The 19,998-nt window shown below is 40.6% G+C and overlaps 1 protein-coding gene across 1 annotated transcript; it reads left to right on the forward strand.

Moving 5' to 3' along the window:
• The first annotated feature begins 931 nt into the window (after window positions 1-931).
• On the forward strand, window positions 932-15,366 carry LOC148024889 (methionine aminopeptidase 2B-like). Its single transcript, XM_087694558.1, has 12 exons — window positions 932-1,142; window positions 1,307-1,487; window positions 8,858-8,897; window positions 8,991-9,098; window positions 13,241-13,340; window positions 13,457-13,602; window positions 13,713-13,804; window positions 13,882-13,976; window positions 14,088-14,184; window positions 14,434-14,577; window positions 14,687-14,904; window positions 15,062-15,366. The coding sequence occupies exons 1-12, from the start codon at window positions 1,071-1,073 to the stop codon at window positions 15,170-15,172; spliced, it is 1,404 nt and encodes a 467-aa protein (XP_087550684.1). The 5' UTR covers window positions 932-1,070; the 3' UTR covers window positions 15,173-15,366.
• Window positions 15,367-19,998: the final 4,632 nt, after the last annotated feature.

A 19,998-nucleotide genomic window follows, 5' to 3' on the forward strand; every position in this document is an offset into this window, starting at 1 on the left:
GGAGAGAGAGAGGGAGAGAGGATATTTTCATTTGAGAAACATTTATTGCACCATCTACGATCCATGTATAGCAATGAGTGTTTGGAAAAATAGGAAGGGGGGAAGTTGCCGCAATGCAGCTTAGCATTCCATGTGTGCACAGAGAGAGAGAGAGAGAGAGAGAGAGAGAGAGAGAGAGAGAGAGAGAGAGAGAGAGAGAGAGAGAGAGAGAGAGAGAGAGAGAGAGAGAGAGAGAGAGAGATTTATTGCACCATCTATGATCCATATATAGTATAGCAATGAGTGTTTGGAAAAATAGGGAGGGGGGAAGTTGCCGCGATGCAACTTAGCATTCCATGTGTGCAAGAATGCTAGTCTTCCCATTTTCATACTAGTATTACAAAGCTTCTCTTATCTTGGACTCTTGCTTGCATAGTTTTGCATCTCACAAGCTTTGCAAGTACTATGCACATTGATGCTCGTTAGACTTACATAAGAACAACGTTTGAGGACTAACAAAAGCAAGATGCCTAAAGCTAGCGCGCGCGTGCACACACACACACACACACACACACACAGAGATTTTGGCATAACTAATGAGTTGAATCACTTGGTTGGGTTAGAGCCGCCTACTAAATGTTCTAGAAAGGTAGGTTGAAATGTGTCAAAAGGAAGAGTGTTGATGTGAAAGTAGTGAACCAGTGTTGATGTATGTGCCTGGAGTGGAAGGTAAAGTTGAAGTAAGGATGAAGGATGGGACTGTAGAGGTGAAAAGAAGGAACACACGTTATAAATAAACAAATAAATAACACAAGGTAAAGAACAAATGTCTATATGTGCACCTAGAGTCAAAGGTAAAGCAAAAACTTAATGATGGAGGATATAATTGTAGCATCATCATGGGAAGCCTTTTATGTGTTGCAACTTGCCGTGTCCACTTGAACCTCTTGGAATGCAAAGGCGATTGCGCGTGTGGCTATAAAGTCGAATGTAAGCGTTCGTCCTCGGGTGCTCGGCGATAGGTGAGATTTTCGCGTCGTTCTAAGGAAGGAAGCAGACTGACGCTCGCGCGAGGCTCCAGCAAGGACGCCATGGCAGGGTCCGAGGACCTGCTCGAGGAAGCTCTCTATAACATAGATCTTAACAGCCAGCAGAATGGATTGGTAAGTTTTGCATTTTCGACGCCTCCTCCATCAAGTCCTGCTCTGTGTCCTTCTCCGAGGTTTTGGTCCTTGTCGTGAAAATTTACGGCCACGATCATCCATTGCACGGCCATTCTGAGCTTCGTCCGATTTGTCTTCTTTGCCCGCATCATCTTGCGTACTAGGATCCCTCGGAGACGAAGAAGAAGAAAAAGAAGAAGAAGAATAACAAAAAAGGTGCCACCAACGAAGAAGGGGATCACGAGCAGCTTCAAGAGAATGGAGCGACGGAGAATGGAGCAACAGGAAACTCTCCTCGGGCAGATGAAGAAGAAGAGGAAGCGCAGGAAGGTGTAGAAGCAGCAGGTATGCGCGGTTTTAGGTGTTGCATTAAAGCATCTAGTCGCTCACTTTTCAAACTTAGAACCACATTATGCATTCTTGCTTGACCGTATCATCGCATATATCAGCGTGTTCCTTAACCATTGAAATGTCAACTGCATAGCTTATCTGCTGCTGTCGTCTGAATACTTAGTTGTGACAAATCTTCAGATGATTTCTGTCTGCTATATCGTCCATGTTAGTTAACGCCCAACAATATCAACTGCCTAGCTCATCTGCTGCTGTCGTCTGAATACTTAGTTTTGACAACTTTTCTGCTGATTTCTGTCTGTTATATTGTCCATGTTAGTGAACGTCCAACAATGCACCTTTGTAGTAGTTCAATAGCATTCAAATCATGTGAAACCTAAGGGTAATTGCTCCTATCTTTCCTAAATGCATTCCACTAGATCTTGCCTTGCATTTTCCACAAGAGAAGAGCCTCAATCTCACTTTCTTCGCGATGAACCTGTCCAAAGATGTTTCCAGTGATGAAGCAATTGAGAAGTGATAAAGAATTCAAGAATTGATTCAAGAATTGACTGTTCACAATAGACAATCCACAGTGCTACACTGTTCGTATTGCAACTAGGTACTAAACTGCCACTATCCAACTGTCCAATGATATCAATACATGCCCAAAAGGGCTACAGTGAAGTATTCCTCTGAATTAATTGCCCCAAGCTTGTTTTCAAGTGGTTTCTTGTGACACAACTGGTTTGCAGATGTGGCTTTGCTACCCTTGTTAATAGGCTCCTATCAGCCTGAGAACTATCCAAGCATGTGATGACCCTAGGAACTATCCAATTATTTGATGACCTTATTACTATTGCCAATTGACTCCTATTAGCCTTAGGACCATCCAAGCATCCAATGGACCTTGTCGCCCCTGTTCATAGAGCCCTATTAACCTTACGACTTTCCAAATGTTCATTTGTAGATTCCAACCTATCAAACCTTGGAAAATGGAGTCAACATTAAGCTCGAATTCATGGAGTGAACTTCCAAAAAACTTGCTCTTCACAATCCTCATGAATCCATGCATTGTTTCTTTTAGAAAGAGAGGGATTGCTTGTGACAAAATTGTGAGAAAATTACTTTCTTTGGTAGATGATCTAGAAAGCGCATAGGGGTTGAGATCTTTGAGAAGAAGTGAGGATCTTGGTTGATAGTGCTATAATAACCTTCTTTAATGAGACTTAGATAAAACACAACAACATTTTTTGCTGGTTATGGAGCTTCCCTCTTCATTCTCTATGTGAAGAGGAGAAGTTTGACTACTGCCTTATCTTGTTGAGTGGAAGGGAAGCCTTCTATTTATAGATGTGGATCCTCCCAAAGTTTGTGTATTGGCTTATGGGACATATACACTTTGGTCATATCTCATAAAAGGTTGGTAATCTTGAGTTTTGGGGCTGTTTAAAGAGCTAATTAAGATTTTAGGGTTGTATCACACCTTTTTATTTTAACAGTGACCACTGATAAGACTTTTGTGAGGTACATTGAAGAAGCATTGAATATGCTGTGACATCATTTGTACCACAATTGAGTGTTGCTTCCTCAAAGTTGTCTTTTTCCCAACCAAATGGTAGAGGAGATGGTTGTTGAGGATGAGGATTTGATCTTGAAACAAGGTATCATAATCACTTTTTAACAAACCAAGCTTTCATAACCACACTCCAGGCTAGATAGTCGGGACCTTTGAGCTGATCATCGATGTTTTAATTCAATGGAGCCATTGAATGATGAAAAGAGTTTGTGAGAGTACATGGGGCATGTATGGCCAATAAGCCCACAATAAATAAGTATGTGGATAGGAAATATTAGTGGTCCAAATAGATAGAGAGAGCTTATGATCATGTTAGGTAGTCTTTCTTAAAGATTCAATGTTTGCATCTTTTTAACCCTAGTTGCAAGAATTATGCTTAATGGAGGGGTGTCCAAAGAGATTGCCCTTTCTTGTATTCTTTGAGACAAGGATGTCCCTTGAGCTCTTTATTGTTTGGTTTAGTGACTTGTTCTATGTTGTGTTTGTGAATAAGCTTGCCTTATATGGAGATAGTCGGGGACCGGCCTCACATGTATTGGTAATGGGATTGCTCAACCCGTTGGCTGATGATTCCATGTCTTTTAGGGGTGAGAAAAATAATATGATAGGAAGCTATGGTTGCTTGGGCTTTGTTTGGTTTGGTATCAAGATTGCATATTAACACTAGAAAATCAATTGCAATTAGGTGCATAGAAAGAGACATGGTTGACCTTGGAATGGTAGGTGCAAGGGTGAGATTGTTCCTTTGCAATAGCTGTACAGAAAGAGACATGGCTTGTTGAGAAACCCTTCACATGCAGATTGCGTTCTGCGTTTTGCGTTTTGTGTTTAGAGTTTTGCGTTTTGTGTTTAGGGTTTAGTGTTTTGCGTTTAGGGTTTCACAATGGATAGCCCCAAAAAGGGACTGGGCGCCCATAGTATGGTGCCACCCTAGGCAGCTGATGCCCTCTCTTCAGGTGCCACCCTAGACAGTCTCTTGCCTATTTGTAGGTTGCCTCTGTCACTCATTATACATGGTTGATTCATTTAGTCCGTCATCTCTTTCTCCAACCTCTCCACCGTCCTCACACCCCTTCAGGAGGACATTGCGGTTCGTGGTTTGTGGTTTGTCTTCATCATCTTTCTTGTGCTACGGCACCCTTGTTCCCTTGTATCACATTCACTTCATGATTGAGATCTTCATCATTCCATTCATCAGAGTTCCTTCTCTCTTCTCTTCTTTTCTCAGTGTTTACTGAGTTCACTCTATGTTCCTCCTCGCAAACCCTACTATCTCGCTAGTACATCGTCTTTTGACATGGTATCAAAGTTGGATCTGCTCAAATAGTGGCAAAGATTCTCCACTCCAATGAAGGCAAAGATCGGTGGTGGGTTCGGCATCCACTTCTCTTCTTCTTCTGCTGCATCAACACCCTGACTGGCGGTTGCTCCCTCTTGTGATTTTTGTTTTCCAGCCTGCGTTCAGGGCTGTTGATGTCGCCTCCACTTCCCCTTTGCTGCATTTACTGCTGGCAGCTCTTCCACTGCACCTGGCAGTATTCCAGCATCTACTCTCTACTGCTGGTGGCTCCTCCTTGCTGATGGTGGCTGAGCCTTGTTGTTGGCGGCTGCTTCTTGCTACTGGCAGCTCAGACAGAATGTTGGCGGTTGTTCTCTGCTGCTGGCGGCTTAGCTAGACTGCTAGCGGTCCCTCCCCTTGAACTAATAGCTCAGCCAGAGTGTTGGCGGCTGTTCTTTGCAACCTGGTGGCTCAGTCAGTCTGTTGGCGGCTATTCTCTACAACCCGACAGCTCTACGATACTGCTATACCCTGCGTTTTTCTACTGGTTGCAACCTCTTACTATTGGTAGCATCCTCCTCCCACTGGCAGTTCACTTCCAGCCCTTCCACTACCCTCCCACCCCTCGAGGCGGACATTGCGGTTCGTGCTTTGCACTGCCCTCACACCCCTCGAGGCGGACATTGCAATTCATGATTCGTGGTTGACTTCTTCCTTCTTTAGCAAGGCACATTGATACCCATGGCTTCTTTACCAACAAATGACCAATCTACTGGGTGCTCCTATTGTGGCATCACTGAACCCACCACCAATGTTTGCCAACTTCAACCTTTGCTCTCCACCCCCTTGGAGTATATGCGTCTCCCACCCGGCACCACCTTTGCCACCTCTCCTTTCTAGGCCATAAAGATCGTTCTGCATTGGTTATCAGAGTACTATGCTCAAGGCAATAAGATGTATTTGATGCGCACTAAGTCCTTTTGAGCACATGGAGGATCGATTGGTGCTATAACCTCCTGAAGATCGTCGCAATGCCAGTGGCAGACTTCTCCCACCTATTTTCAGGTACAGTGGCTACCACGGCCCGTGGTTTTGCAGTCCCCTCCATTAAGAGATAGTGACTGTTTAATATCGTCTCCTCGTCAGTCCGCTCCTTCGAGAGATAGTGGCTACTCGATTCCTTCCTCTTCTTCCGCTTCCCAGTCTGCTCCATCGAGAAGCACCGACTGTTGCCTACTCATTGCTCACAGACTGAGCCCCACCCTTCAACCTCGCCTACTCAAGTTCGAGAGGCCACCTATGGGAGTTCTTTACCACCCTAGATACCTTCTTTGGTACGACCAACGGCACTTTCTTCATCCTTAGACATTTCGGAATCTGTGATCCATGAGTTTTTGGATTCTCTATCTACCTCAGAGGGGGATGATCTTTCTTTGCCCTCCGAGGGGGCATCTACATCTACTGCAACTTCAGAGGGGGCTCCTATTCCTCCAATTTCAAAGGGGATCCCCACCCACCGCTCAATCCTTCGCACACCTTGGTAGAGGCCTGTTACCTTCTTCTTCTACCTTTGGATGGGGTGGCTTCCTTCCAGCGGTTATCTCACCTATTGATTCTTAGGATCTCGAGGATCTACCTAGATCACGGCCTTGGAGGTTCAACTGCGACTTGGTGACAAGGCCTTCGTATTCCTTCTTGCATGGATGCACGGAGGTAGTGGCAAGTGAAGTAGACATATTTCATCATCTTTGTACTAGGGTGCTTGGGCAAGTGAATAATTTCCCCGGGATGGACACTGTCCAAGTGGCACTTGCTGCACGAGCATTCTTCAGCTTGTTGCATTCCATATCCACCACGCTCTTCTCTTCTTTCCCTTTTTGGGCTAAAGAGGGGGTGTTGAGAAACCCTTCATATGCAGTTTGTGTTCTGTGTTTTGCGTTTAGGGTTTCGCAATGGACAGCCCCAAAGAGGGACTGGGTGCCATAGAAACAGGGAACGGCCGTTCCGGCTTGTAGGAACGGCCTAACGTGTTTCAAATTCTTCAAGGAGGTGAAACGGCCAGGGAACGTTCCCTGCCGTTCCCCTTGCCGTTCCTTGTTTGGAACGGTCGTTCCAGGCCTATTGACTGAAAATTGACGTTTTTTCCCGTTTTTTTTTATTTGCTTGGGTCACAGTCCTTCTACCACATATTTACCCATCTCTATTGCCTAATGTGCACACACTAATCTCTCTCTCTCTCTCTCTCTCTCTCTCTCTCTCTCTCGGGTTGAAGATTCAAAGTGTCAAGACAACCCACAAGCTAATTAGGAGTCCATGCAAAGTTCAAATTTTATGCATTATCAACTCTTGCAAATCAGAATCAAATTTCAGCCGATCCTCAATTCCAAGGTATTCATCCATTTATATTGTCTAATTTCAAGGGGAATTGGGATAATTGGGGCAATTCAAGGCAATTTGGAGCTATGGGGGTAATCGAGTCAATTTTGGGACATTTGGGTCAATTTCAAGCATTGATGGGTATTGGGGCAATTAGAGGGACATTCTTTGGGGCAATTTGGGTCATGCAGGGTATATTTGGGGCACTTAAGACATGTGCCATTCCCCCCGTTCCCGTTCCCTGACCTTGGAAGTTCCCTCCGTTCCAGGGGGTCTTGTTCCCGTTCCCCTTCCCGTTCCCCGTTCTAGGTAACTATGCTGGGTGCCCACAGTGTGGCACCACCCTAGACAGGTGACACCCTCCCTCTGGGGGTGCCACCCTAGATGGTCTCTTGCCTATTTATAGGTTGCCTCTGTCACTCATTATACACGGCTGATTCATTCAGTCCGTCACCTCTTCTCTTCAACCTCTCCACTGTCCTCACACCCCTTAAAGAGGACATTGTGGTTCATGGCTGTCTTCATCATCTTCCTTGTGCTATGGCACCCTTGTTCCCTTGTATCACATTCACTCCATGATTGAGATCTTCATCATTCCATTCATTAGAGTTTCTTCTCTCTTCTTTTCTCTTCTCAGTGTTTACTGAGCTCACTCTGTGTTCCTCCCCGCAAACCCTACCGTCTCCTTGGTACGCTGTCTTTTGACATGGCTGACCTTGGGATGGTAGGTGCAAGGACTAGATTGTTCCTTCGCAATAGATGCAGTGCCCAATAATTTGTCGGATTAGATGTTTAGTTGTGTAAGAGTCAAATTTATATTCTGGAAATCTCAAGATTGGTTGTTACATGTTTGCCTCAAAATGGAACAATGTTATGGATAGTATAATTTTCTTCTTCTTGCCATTGTTACTTTGGTCTCAAAATTTTTTGGATGAATTGATCCAGCCTATTTGATTTATGTTCTAGAATAAACAAGGAAACTGTTCTAGTCATACTTGAACTTGGGTGTCTTAAGAGCATGTCACTACTCTAAAGCACATGGGTGGGATTGCTTTTATTGGATGTCAAGGTGCACATGGTGGCCCTTCGATTGGCTTTCTTGAAAGATGTGTTTGGAGGATTGACCTTGGGGCAGATAATACAAGAGTTTTTATTAAGAAGTTGGGGCTAGCAACGTGTAGATTCAAGCTGATTGGTGGCATGTTGCAAATTTATAATATTCAAAATTCAAATTCAGTTTCATTGTCATACTTGATTTTTTCTTTGCTAGCCTTGTTATCTTTTATATGTTGATAGCTGTTGGAGTCCAAAACAAACAAAATGCCAATTCTTTTTGTATAGAAAGAAATGGAATATAATGGCAATGCTAGGTCCTGATACAATAGGAGATTCTACTCTTCCTTGCCAGTCAATACTTTATTACTTTATTCCTTTCTATAGTATGTTGTCATATCCAAAAATTATAGGCTGGTGTGGTCTAGGTCGTAGTAAAACATAGGCAGGAGATCCACTTTCAGCTTCCTGACTTTATTACCAATCTAGAGGATGTTTTGTAGCCTTCAGTTTATGCAAGACATCATAAGATGATATAGGATAAAAAGATGGGCTCTAAAAAGGCCAATAAGGCATATATATGGCTATTGTGAATGGTGATATCGATTATAACAATTATGGGAGTCCAAGATCCCAGATCAGGCCGAGGTAATTGTGGTGAGTTTATACTTGAGGCCTCCCTATGGATGACATGGATGCAAGATCCCTAATTGCCATTGTTTCTTTGTACTACATGTGTGGAGATGACATCGCATATTCCAGCTGGTTGATCGATGCTTAAATCTTTAGCATTGTTAGTGGATGAAGTTTTTGAAGGCTCCTTTTTCAACCAGGGCAATAAATCAATACATAATCTGTTGGAGTTCTGTGTTGCATTATTATAATCAGTAATATGTAACATATTAGGAGATCATAACTCTTGGTTACTCTGTAATTGTAAATAGAGTCTGTTATCTCAAATCTGTGATTTACTTGAAATTATGCTCACCAACTTGGGGCTTTATGAAAATGTTTAATATTGAAGGATATGATCTTAAAGCAGTTTGTGAATTAAACTCAGTAAATCTAAAGAGCTGTAAATTTTCTTTGTTAAACCAGGGGATGTCACAAAGAAAAAGAAGAGAAAGAGCAAGAACAAGTAAGGCTTGTAGGTTGAATTTCTAGATATTATTGACAGCTCTGAAGTTCTGGCCTTCTCCATTTATGGTCTTCAAACGGTTGGCTAATGCAGGGGAAAAAAGGAAATACTGGAGCAAACAGATCCACCGTCTATACCTGTATCTGAACTATTTCCTTCTGGAGATTTTCCAGAAGGGGAATTTCAGAACTACAAGGACGAGTAAGCTTCTGATTTGGTTGATTTTTGTGCATGAAATAAACCGTGCTAAGTGTATTTTGACTCTTCACTGGGGAATTTAGTGGATTGCTGTTAGGTATTACTTCCCCAGGTGTGCTGCATCCTCATGAATGTGTCAAATTAAGGCTAAGTTTGCTTGCATTCTGCAGTTGGTGTGCTCCATTCATATCTAATAATTATGTGGAGCCTTTTTATTGAGCTCATTGTGCTTGTAATGAAAATTTTCATCTTTGCCATATCCATTTCCATTCTGCAGTTGGCACTCAGTATTATTCAATAATCATTAGGATCCATTTTACCAACCTAACTATTTTGATTTGTGTCACCTCCCAAGAGCCATTTTTGCTAGAATGCCTGAGAGGCTGAGATAAATATTCGTCAGTAAACTGTCCATTCATTAATCAAATCCTAATTGTTAATTTATCAGAGTCGTGCATCAATTTGAGAGTTAATGAAAGATAGAAATGGGAAACCTTTAGGATGCTTTCCCACATTTTTAAGTATTCAGCTCCAGTGGAATGCCAAACCCCAATGCCACAACAGTGGGTATTTATTTTTTCATGCATAATGGGAAGGCTCTGGCATAGCCATAATGCATATCCACATGACAATCTGAGAGAGTTAAAGAAAGAGAAAGTGGAAGACTAGATGCTTCTCTTCAAATGTAAAGATAAGCGAGTGTTTGGTTTTGGTGGTTGTCTCAAGCCCAATATGATGTGCCAGAAAGCCCCCTGAGGCTTTATTTATTCATGCATGAACCAATACTGCACATGGATTTGAGATGGTTAAAAGAAAGTGGAAGATTAGAATTCCTTCCTACAAATGTAAAGCGAGCAGTTGGCTCTAGTTGAATACCTGTGCAAGAAACCTCTCTGTGGATTGGATTTTTTCCATGCATGAACTATTGTCATAAAAGTGGTAAAGGCTTAAACAGCCCGAGCTGCTTGATAGATGACCTAAATTACCACTTCTTTCTACCCGACACAAATATGAAAAAGAAAAAGATATTGTGCCTGACCCAGTTTATGATTTGCCCAGCTCTCAAAAAGGTATGCTGTCCAAACCTTTTCATAACATGGCAGGAGCATACAGTATAGGCACCATGTGACATACTGAATTCATAGACTTCTGTTTCTGTTGATAGGCAATAATTTTGGCAATATTTGGGTAAAAAATAGAGCACTTGTGCAGATCAATCTCTTGAAATGCCAGAAAAGCAAGACCAGAAAATGAAGGTTTACTGCTGCAAGAGTTTGGATCTTTGCAAGAGGAAGGAGAGGAGTCATGGCCCCAATCTCTCTGTATGTCTCCATGCACATTGCTCTATCAAGTGAAGAGCTTTGCTATCATTTTTCCAGGAGAAATGGCCTTCAAAAAGGCATGAAGATGAAAATATCATTAGCAAAAACGTCTAGTTTTTGCTGGAGTGGTAAGGTTTCCTATTTCTTTTCATGGCCTTCAAAAGGTGGTGAAGATGAAGATATCAGCAGCAAAAATGTCTAGTTTTGCTATAGTTGTAAGGGTTCCCCTTTCTTCTTGTACTTTCATGGAGCTCAAAACTAACAACTTAGAAGGAATGGCTATCTTTAAAGGTAAGACCTCTAAGTAGTGCATAACCTCACATGCATTTTTGATAAAGTGGGTGGCTATGTTGCTTGCATCTATGGCATATTGCATAAGTGCCATCCTGAATTGAGAGACCAGTCTCCTTTTCCTTCAATGACTTCGATATAAATACAATTTTACCATATATAAAGTTCCATAAATTGGGATTTTTAAATTAAATAGTGCTCTTTCATAGGATGCCATGCATGTGTGATGGAAATGGGAAATGCAAACTGAAGGGAGAGTGAGAGACGATGTGAGACTGATAATGGTATTGATGAACAATGTACTGTAGAAACAAATGAGAAATGCATGTGTCTTTATGTACTAAAACACAAATGGAGTGCCCAAAAGATAAGTGACTAGATATACTAACATGCTAAGCCCAAGGCACTTTTGGTGTCCCTCAATTTTGGTGGGCTGTTTATGTATAGACACAAGTGGAGCATCCAAAAGATGGGTGACTAAATACTAACTTGGTAAGCCGAAGGCAATTTGGTGTCCCCAAATTCTAGTAAGGCTCACAGGTAGAGATGCTGAAAAAGATATTATTGTAGGACATTCACTAGGGACCTGGGTATTCCAAAAGCAAGACCAACTTTAAAGGTCTCTAGTAAACTAGTCTCGAAGTAGGAATATTTTCTAATCCTCTATTCAACCTATAAGGACCTGGGTATTCCAAAAGCAAGACCAACTTTAAAGGTCTCTAGTAAACTAGTCTCGAAGTAGGAATATTTTCTAATCCTCTATTCAACCTATAAAAATATAGATAGAGGGCATGGTTTGAGGGTGATACATGCTGCTAGAAGTCTGCACTTTCTGTCCCATTAGGTGAGGCTTGACTGCCAACTCAGTCCCCTAAAATGGGACTAGCTTAAGTTGTTAAATCCTACTGCTTGTCTTCTAAGTGGAAATCGTTCTGACCAAATCCATAGTGAGAGCTTGAGACAACCCTCTTATCTCATGACACCTCAAAAGATACTCCAGAGACTTCCAATAAGCACACAAAAGAGCAAAGATGCTCCCTTGCCCGCATGCTCAATTGGAGAATGAAGGACATGCGAAGGCTCCTGCTACGGCCAGAAAAAGGCGAAGTAAACTGCTCGTGAACTAGGAGCAGCATCAACACAAACATGTGACTTCTCACCAGATTATTTTAAGAAGAATCTGATCGAGGGTCGTTGCTCCTTGTCCTTGCTATCCCCCCTTTTTTACTTCTCATAGTAACCAACATGGTGGCCTTTTGTACTAAAAATATATACCTTAAGTTATAGGAGCGAGGTACTTATGTGGGAAGTGTAAGTCTTCCTGTTTGGCAAGGGACAACTATCTTTCCCTATGGTTTCTCAGTTATTATTTGGAAGTCCTTGTCAACATTCTCAACACCAAGAAACAATCTATGGCCCTCTCAGATAAAAAGGTTCATATTTTTGGCTTGGAACCCTCACAAGTTTTCTGCCAAAATCTCTGTAGAAAGTGGCTGTGTGATCTCATGTCATGTTGCTGCCCTTGGGATGCTCAATAAGATGGGTAGTGTCAATCTCACTCAATGGCAAGGGACAGCTATCTTTCCCTTCTGTTTCTGAGTTATGATGTGTGGCAAGTTGCAACTCTTTGTCAGAATTCTCAACATTGAGAAACAAATCTATGGTCCTATCAGATAAAAAGGTTGATGTTTTTGGCTTGGAACCATTACAAATTTTCTTCCAAGACCTCCATAGGAAGTGGCTGTGCGATCTCATTTCGTGTTGCCGCTCTTAGGATGCTGTCTCCTCTTGCAAAACCACCACCTCAGTGATATATCCGATGAGAGAGTAGCGGCCTAGGATCAATGTATCAACATCTCTTGTAGTGGCGGATAATCCTTACCTTGTGTAGTTTGTCTTGAAAGTTGAAACTCTAAAATTCATAACATGTCTAAAATTGCTGTGGCATCCCTACTGGAATCATGAAATGTGATTGGTTCTTAGATTCTCTATAGATAGCAGCATACTGCTAGTAAAATAATATTGATCCAGTAGGCCTTCCAAGTTGATAACATTGAGAGCCCTTTGTCTTAAACAGTTCTTGCCAACTGGTATATGGGTCCATTGCTTAAATAAGTGCTATTGCTCTTTTACTGTGTTTGCTGTAGTTACTGCAACTTAGGCAAGCTTCAGCATCATGCTCCTAGTCTTTGACCATCTGTGTCATCTGCAACCTAGTCATCAGAATCATTATCATGTCCAGTGGAAACTTTTTTTCTTGCAGACCTTGGTAGTAAGGATTTCTTAACTGTTTCAGGCTAGCCCGCTTGCTCTTACCTTAGAAGCCTAGTGGAAAGTTGGTTGGAAGTCTTTTTGGGCCCCAAAAATGTCCAGAAACTGTCATGCAGAAAAGGTGTCTTACCAGGATATGTCATACATGCCTGTGGGACTGAAATGAGAATTACTAGCTACTATTGTCTCTAGTCTAGCCAATGTTTACGAAAAAGTGGACATACCTGATTTAGGCTTGTGCTATGATCTATCTTTGTGCAGCAATTTATGGAGGCTGACTTCAGAGGAGAAAAGAGAGCAAGAGAGACTTGAAAAGCCAATGTATAATGCAGTGAGACAGGCTGCAGAAGTGCACAGACAGGTCTGTTTAAGCTTCTGGTTATGCCTAGAGTTGTACAAGTCAAATATCTCACAGTAGGCGTAATCTAATTTTGTTCAAAAAGAAATATTGCTCATTTGACTGTACTTGGCTCCCAGGTGAGGAAATACATGAAGAAGTATGCCAGGCCAGGATTGTCTATGATAGATTTGTGTGAAACTCTTGAAGATATGGTGCGCAAACTCATATCAGCGAATGGGTTGCAAGCTGGCATTGCTTTCCCTACTGGTTGCTCCTTGAATTGGTTGGTAGTCAATATGGTATCATAGAAATATCCAAACAGGTGACAGTAGATTATTATCCATACTACCCAGAGGAATAATTTCTAGTTTGTTGGAATTTCTCCAATGGCAGGGTTGCTGCACATTGGACACCTAATAGTGGGGATAAAACTGTACTTCAGTATGATGATGTCATGAAGCTTGACTTTGGAACTCACGTTGAAGGTATTCCTATGATTGTTTTGTTGCTGATCTTCTGAGGTTACTTCTTCTGCTTACACTGTATGGTTCTGTTGTTGCAGGTCATATTGTAGATTGTGCTTTTACAGTAGCTTTCAATCCAATGTTTGATCCACTACTGCAAGCTGCCAAGGATGCTACTAACACGGGTGTTCGAGTATGAACCTTTTTCCTTTCTGCCCCTACTCTCAAAGGCTTATGATCCCGGTACTGCGTTAACTGATCAATCAGTTCTCAGCAGATGCTTTTGTGAAATTTGTGATTTCAGGAAGCAGGGATCGATGTTAGGCTTGGTGATGTTGGTGCAGCCATTCAGGAAGTTATGGAATCATATGAGGTTGAAATCAATGGCAAAACTTATCAAGGTTAGGCGCAATCACGTCATGTTCTAGGGTTTTTTATCTGTTAGATTTGTTCCTCGTTTGCTCAGAGTAAGGTCTTCAGTTTTTTCCAATCAGTTGGTCTTCTGTTTTGGAAGAAACGTAATCTCAGCTTGTGTTTTACTCCAGATAAATCCACTCATGCAGTGGATATAAGCTCTCTGTATTTTCTTTAATTGTGATATTATTCAGCACTCATTATTTCCCTGACATGTTAGTCATGGTGATTCTCAGTCAAGAGCATTCGAAATTTAAATGGCCATAGTATTGGACCGTATCAAATTCATGCTGGAAAATCTGTTCCTATAGTCAAGGGTGGTGAACAGACGAAAATGGAGGAAGGAGAGTTCTTTGCCATTGAGACTTTTGGATCCACTGGTTTGTACATCTTTCCAATATCCAGTAGTTTCTACTCTCAAGTATATGTGGTTCGATTCTTTCGGGTTAGTTAACTCATAACAAAATTAGTTCTCCTGGAAATTTTCAGGGAAAGGTTATGTGAGAGAAGATCTAGACTGTAGCCACTACATGAAGAACTATGATGTGGGTCATGTGCCTCTAAGATTGCCCCGTGCCAAGCAGCTACTGGCAACAATAGACAAACACTTCTCAACTTTGGCATTTTGCCGACGGTACCTGGACCGCATTGGAGAAACAAAATATTTGATGGCATTGAAGAACTTGTGTGATGCTGGCATTGTCCAGGTAAGGGCATTTGCTCTTCATAGTTGAGATGGTTGGCTTCAGTGTGTCTTTGTTGTACATGTGCTCCATGGCATTATCTACCTTACACCTTCATGTTGCATGCTGGAGTAACTTGCTTACTGGATATTTAATATTTTGATTCTGTTTGTTTTTGCAGCCGTGTCCACCGTTGTGTGATGTGAAGGGAAGCTATGTTGCTCAGTATGAGCACACAGTATATCTGGGACCTACTCGCAAGGAAGTTGTTTCTCGGGGAGAGGACTTTTGAATATCTGATTTTTGCATACAGTAAGGATGAATGTTACCACATGTATCTTGTCATGGTGGTCCATGTTTGAATGTACAGAAAACAAGTAGGCTACCCGATCAACTCTATTTCACAAAGCAAAAGCTTTGTTAAAAAAACAGTAATGTATTGACATATAAGCATTTTTCTTTTATATTACAAGAAATGGCTTGAAATCTTGTGTAGTAAAGGATGAAATGAAATTTATCAGTTGTCAGGCATGCATATGACTGAATGTGCAGGAATAATTAAGTTGCCATGAATTTTTACTGGTAAGTCCAATTCTAGTTGAGAAAGCAAAAACTCTGAGAAATTTTATGGATGTGATTTGTGCAGCCGGGGAAGTGGAACCCAGTACTTGTGCATCCACAATACTCAACCCACACTCAAACCACTAGGCTATGCACGTGACATTTTATAGCCTTGATAGTTTAGTCTTATATGATTGACATGTACAGCCTTTGTGGCCAGATTAAAGAGGTGAGAATTGTTGTGGAAACTGATGTGATTACACAACATAATCTGACAGTTTAAGGGAACAACATTGTGGGGAGGCCATAGTAAAGAAACTGATGGCTCATTTTTTGACCAAATTGTGTGTGGAATCAAATAGTTGGTTGTGTAGTTAGGGATATGATATTGAGGTGGCCACTTGAGGTTACCTAGGTTCTTGGGGTCCATGCCAAGGTTCACTTTAAAACTACACTGTTTTTTCCTATTGTTCTGCTTAATTTCATGTAAAACTTGGGTCAACAAATGTGACAAGGTTGCCCAAGGTTGTCTACTTTTGGGCTTGCCTTGAGATGATCTACTAGCATTATAAAGGCTACCCATTTGTGGCTTCGTATTCTGTCTAAATATGTATAGAACAATGGTTAATGAGCATGCTTAGGCTGGTCATGGTTCTATGTATTGGCTTGCCTTGAGTTCCACTAGTATAATGAAGACTCTTTTGTGGCTTGCCACCTAGTACAATTAAGTTCATTGTTCTGGACAGTTTCTATCTGCCAATACAGATAGCTTGTGTCTATGACTAACATTCATCACAACATTCTAGGCATTGTGCACATTGACTAATGCCTATGGAAGGCTTCAATGGTTGTTTTGTTGGCTAGTAAGTAGGATGATCAGCTTTATTATGCTTCATTGATTGTGATGCCTCCATGCAAGAGGTATTCTATAATGACTACGAATATTTCATATTCTATCATAATGGTGAAGAAATTATTTATAGTAGAATATATATGCCTTAGATTTGGTTTTTATAGTACCAATATCTCTCCACAAAGGGGAGGAAGTAGAAAAGGGGGAGAGGGTGGGAGGTTTACTCTTGAAATAATAGCTAAAGATGTGGTTGAGTAAAATGTTTTGGAAGAGCAAGTTGACTTGGAGCTTGGTACTAAGGATTGAGTCATGGTTGCACGTAGTCTCATATGTAGTGCATCTAGAGGCATACAGTGAAGATGGACAAAAAATCGAGGGGTAATGAGTATTGTGTTTGCTCTAGTTTTTGATCAGATGGGTTTAATGAGAAAATTGTTGATTGGAGGGATAGCTTTAGATGGATGAGGGTGAGGATATTTGGAAATGAACAAGAATTGTAAGCTATTGAGAGGGTACCCTTATTCTTTTATATAATCTTCTTCCATGTGCTAAGGTTCATGCAATTAGGGATGATCTATTAGGATTAAAATTAGTTTTGGCAAGAAGGGTTATGTTCTAGAGAAGTGGGCGTTTATTGTTTTGTTTGTATCCTTATCGATGTGCAATAGTTACAATGCATTGCTTTGCTCTATAATATCAAGCCATCAGATAACATATGCATTTTATGTTGATTAGATGTTTACAAGGGTGATGATAACGTGGCCTTCAATAAGCATTTAACATGGTGGTGGGAAATGCCAAGGGGCTTGGATATCTTTTTAATCTTGGAAATAAGTTGAATTCGATGCATGATTGGTGGATGACGAAATGATGAGATTTTTTGAGAGATTTCCCATAGTGAGAGCTCAATGAGAAGTTGAATCCAACTTCCCTCAATAGCAAGGAAAGAACTAAATAGTCTTGCTGTTGTGTGTGCCAAATGATAAGAGTTTGCACCAAGGTCTGCAAACCTAGTTATTGTATGGACCTCCCATCATTCATTGATAATATCAATTAAAACATCCTCAATGGTGGTAGTAGATGTTCCAAAATTGGATACTATGTAAGTATGTTGAGTTAAACAATAGAGATAACGAAAAACCCCAAAATTGGATACTATATATGTTGAGTTAAACAACATAGATAAAGAAAAACTCCAAAACTTTCCATCCCAAACTTTTTGAGATAGCTTGGTTGGCTTTAAACAAAATTATTTAATGGAATTGTCATTTGTTCTTTGGATGTTAAATAGTGACATGCTAAGGGTAGTGGAGAATTGGACCATTGTCCATATAGGAAAATTTGAAATAAATGGATTGGTAGAATTTCTCTTGAGAATTCTTGTGGGAGAAGGGACATAGGCATATAGGGAGATGTCTTGTACTCTTACATGCACTAAAGATGACGAATGAAGAGGAATATTCGATATGGCATGGTATTTGAGATCTAAGGGAGGAAGGTGCATGCTTTACTAAATGTGAATAGTTCACTTTGTAAGAGAAGCTAGAAATCTATAATGAAAATCCAAAAGCTAGTTAGCTAAGTTACATGTGTTCATGCATCATGGAAGACATGACCTAAATAATGTGCCAAGTTAGTGTACTTATGTTATCGTGTATATTAAGTTGGTGAAGATTGTAGTTTAAATGATTGGTGTAAATCAAAGTTGATAATTTTGGACCTTTTGTGGACAAAAAACGATGGTAAAATTTCCATTGCTAAGGGAGTAGAGATGGTGCAAGCTTGATGAGTGAACACATCACTAGTTTCATTTTTAGCAAGTTGACATGAAATTTTAGTGACAACTCCATTCAATGGGTTGGTTTTTATGCTACTATTGCTTTCTACTAGTTCTTCTCGAGAGTAACCTCCCAATAGTTCTCACACGGGATATATAGTTGGAGAGGCACCCAAGGTTGAAATTCATGCTATTGCTCTAATGTTATAGAATGGTATGACATTTAAGTGGAAGTGCTAAAAGTGATGCAAAGTAATATCACAATCATCATGGCTAATGTGTGTAAAGAGCCACCACCAATTACCATGAAGACTTTTTGAAGAAAGACTAGTTAGGATCTACTACTCATGATTAGTTTCAAAATGCACAATAATAAACACAACTAAAAACTATCTAAAGCCTAATGCTTATGGATAACTAACATAAGTATGAGTTAGCGTAATAGTTCTAGCATCAAGGGTATGCTTTGCTTGAGAGAGAAGCAATGGTGGGATATGGTAGAAGCTATGGAGTGCAGGAAGAGGGTACAAAGAAAGATGAAAACAAGAGAGGTATGTGGGTAAAAAGTGAATGGTATGCTTGTTCTTTATTATCTTCATGCATATATAATTGTAGAGTGTGTACATATACAAGGGGTGCTTGCTTGGCTATTGGCCATTGGCCTTTACCCCAAAACTTCCCGCTTATAAAGGCTAATGTGCCTCTATAATGAGAGTATAAGAAGAAACTGAAGATGCTATCCAATGTTTATAAACACTCTAAAATGTGTAAAGTGTTCAAAAGGTAAACTCTTGGTGAGAAGATTTGTAGGGTTATCATCCATGTGGATCTTGACAAGCTCAATGTGCTTATTCTCAAGCACCTCCTTGATGAAGTGATACTTCACCTCAATGTGCTTTGTCTTTGCATGAAAGTCAGGGTTTTGTGCTAATTGAATGACACTCTTCACTATCAATATAGGCACCTCTCTTGCAATACCCAAGTTTCCCACTAGATGAGTAAGCCATATAGCTTCCTTATAGGCCTCAGTAGCATTATAGATAAAGCTATACATAATACCAATCAAGAGATGCAAGAGACTGTACTAGTCATGGAAGTGAAGACAAAACTTATAGTAGACCTCCTAGAGTTTATACTCCTTACAAAATTAGCATCTACATATCCAAGAATAGATGTATAATTTCTTCCAAAGTATATGCATATAGACCTAGTGCCATTCAAGTATCTCATGATACTCTTTACTCCCTCCCAATGCTTCTTTCTAGGGTCTGCCATATAGTTTCTAACTACTCCCATTGTATAGGCAATGTTTGGACATGTAGCAACCATGGCATTCATCAAGCTGCCAACTATAATGATGGATGCATACTAAACCTTGGCATTTTAGCCTTTTGCTCATTTGACTTGGGCCTATCCTCCTGGCTAAGTTTCAAGTATGCAGCCAATGGAATATTAATAGCCTTTTCTATCTCCATATTGAAATGCTCTAATACTTTTCTAGTATTCTTTCTAAGAAAATAAGAATATCTTTTTGTCTCAATATCGTATATTATACATACCAAGAATGTGAGCAACATTTCCCAAGTCCTTTATGTCAAAGGTTTCATGTGACATTTTCTTAAAGTAACCACATCCATAATGGACTTTTGAGCAATTAGCATGTCATCCACATATAGAATTAAGATAAGAAGTCTACTATCCCTAGCCTTCCTAGTATATAAGTAGTAATCAATCTCATTTCTAGTGTACCCATGAGACCATATATAGGTATCAAATTTATAATACCATTCCCTAGGAGCCTATTTCAAACCATATAAGCTCTTATATAGCTTACACACCAACTACTCCTTGTCTTCCACAAGAAACCCCTCATGTTGCTGCATGTAAATATCCTCATGCAAGAAAGCAACCTTTATATCCATCTAAA

The sequence above is a fragment of the Lygodium microphyllum genome, chromosome 15, assembly GCF_053477565.2.
Source record: "Lygodium microphyllum isolate KBCC chromosome 15, Lygodium_microphyllum_v1.1.10, whole genome shotgun sequence".
In the NCBI taxonomy this organism is placed as follows: Eukaryota; Viridiplantae; Streptophyta; class Polypodiopsida; order Schizaeales; family Lygodiaceae; genus Lygodium; species Lygodium microphyllum.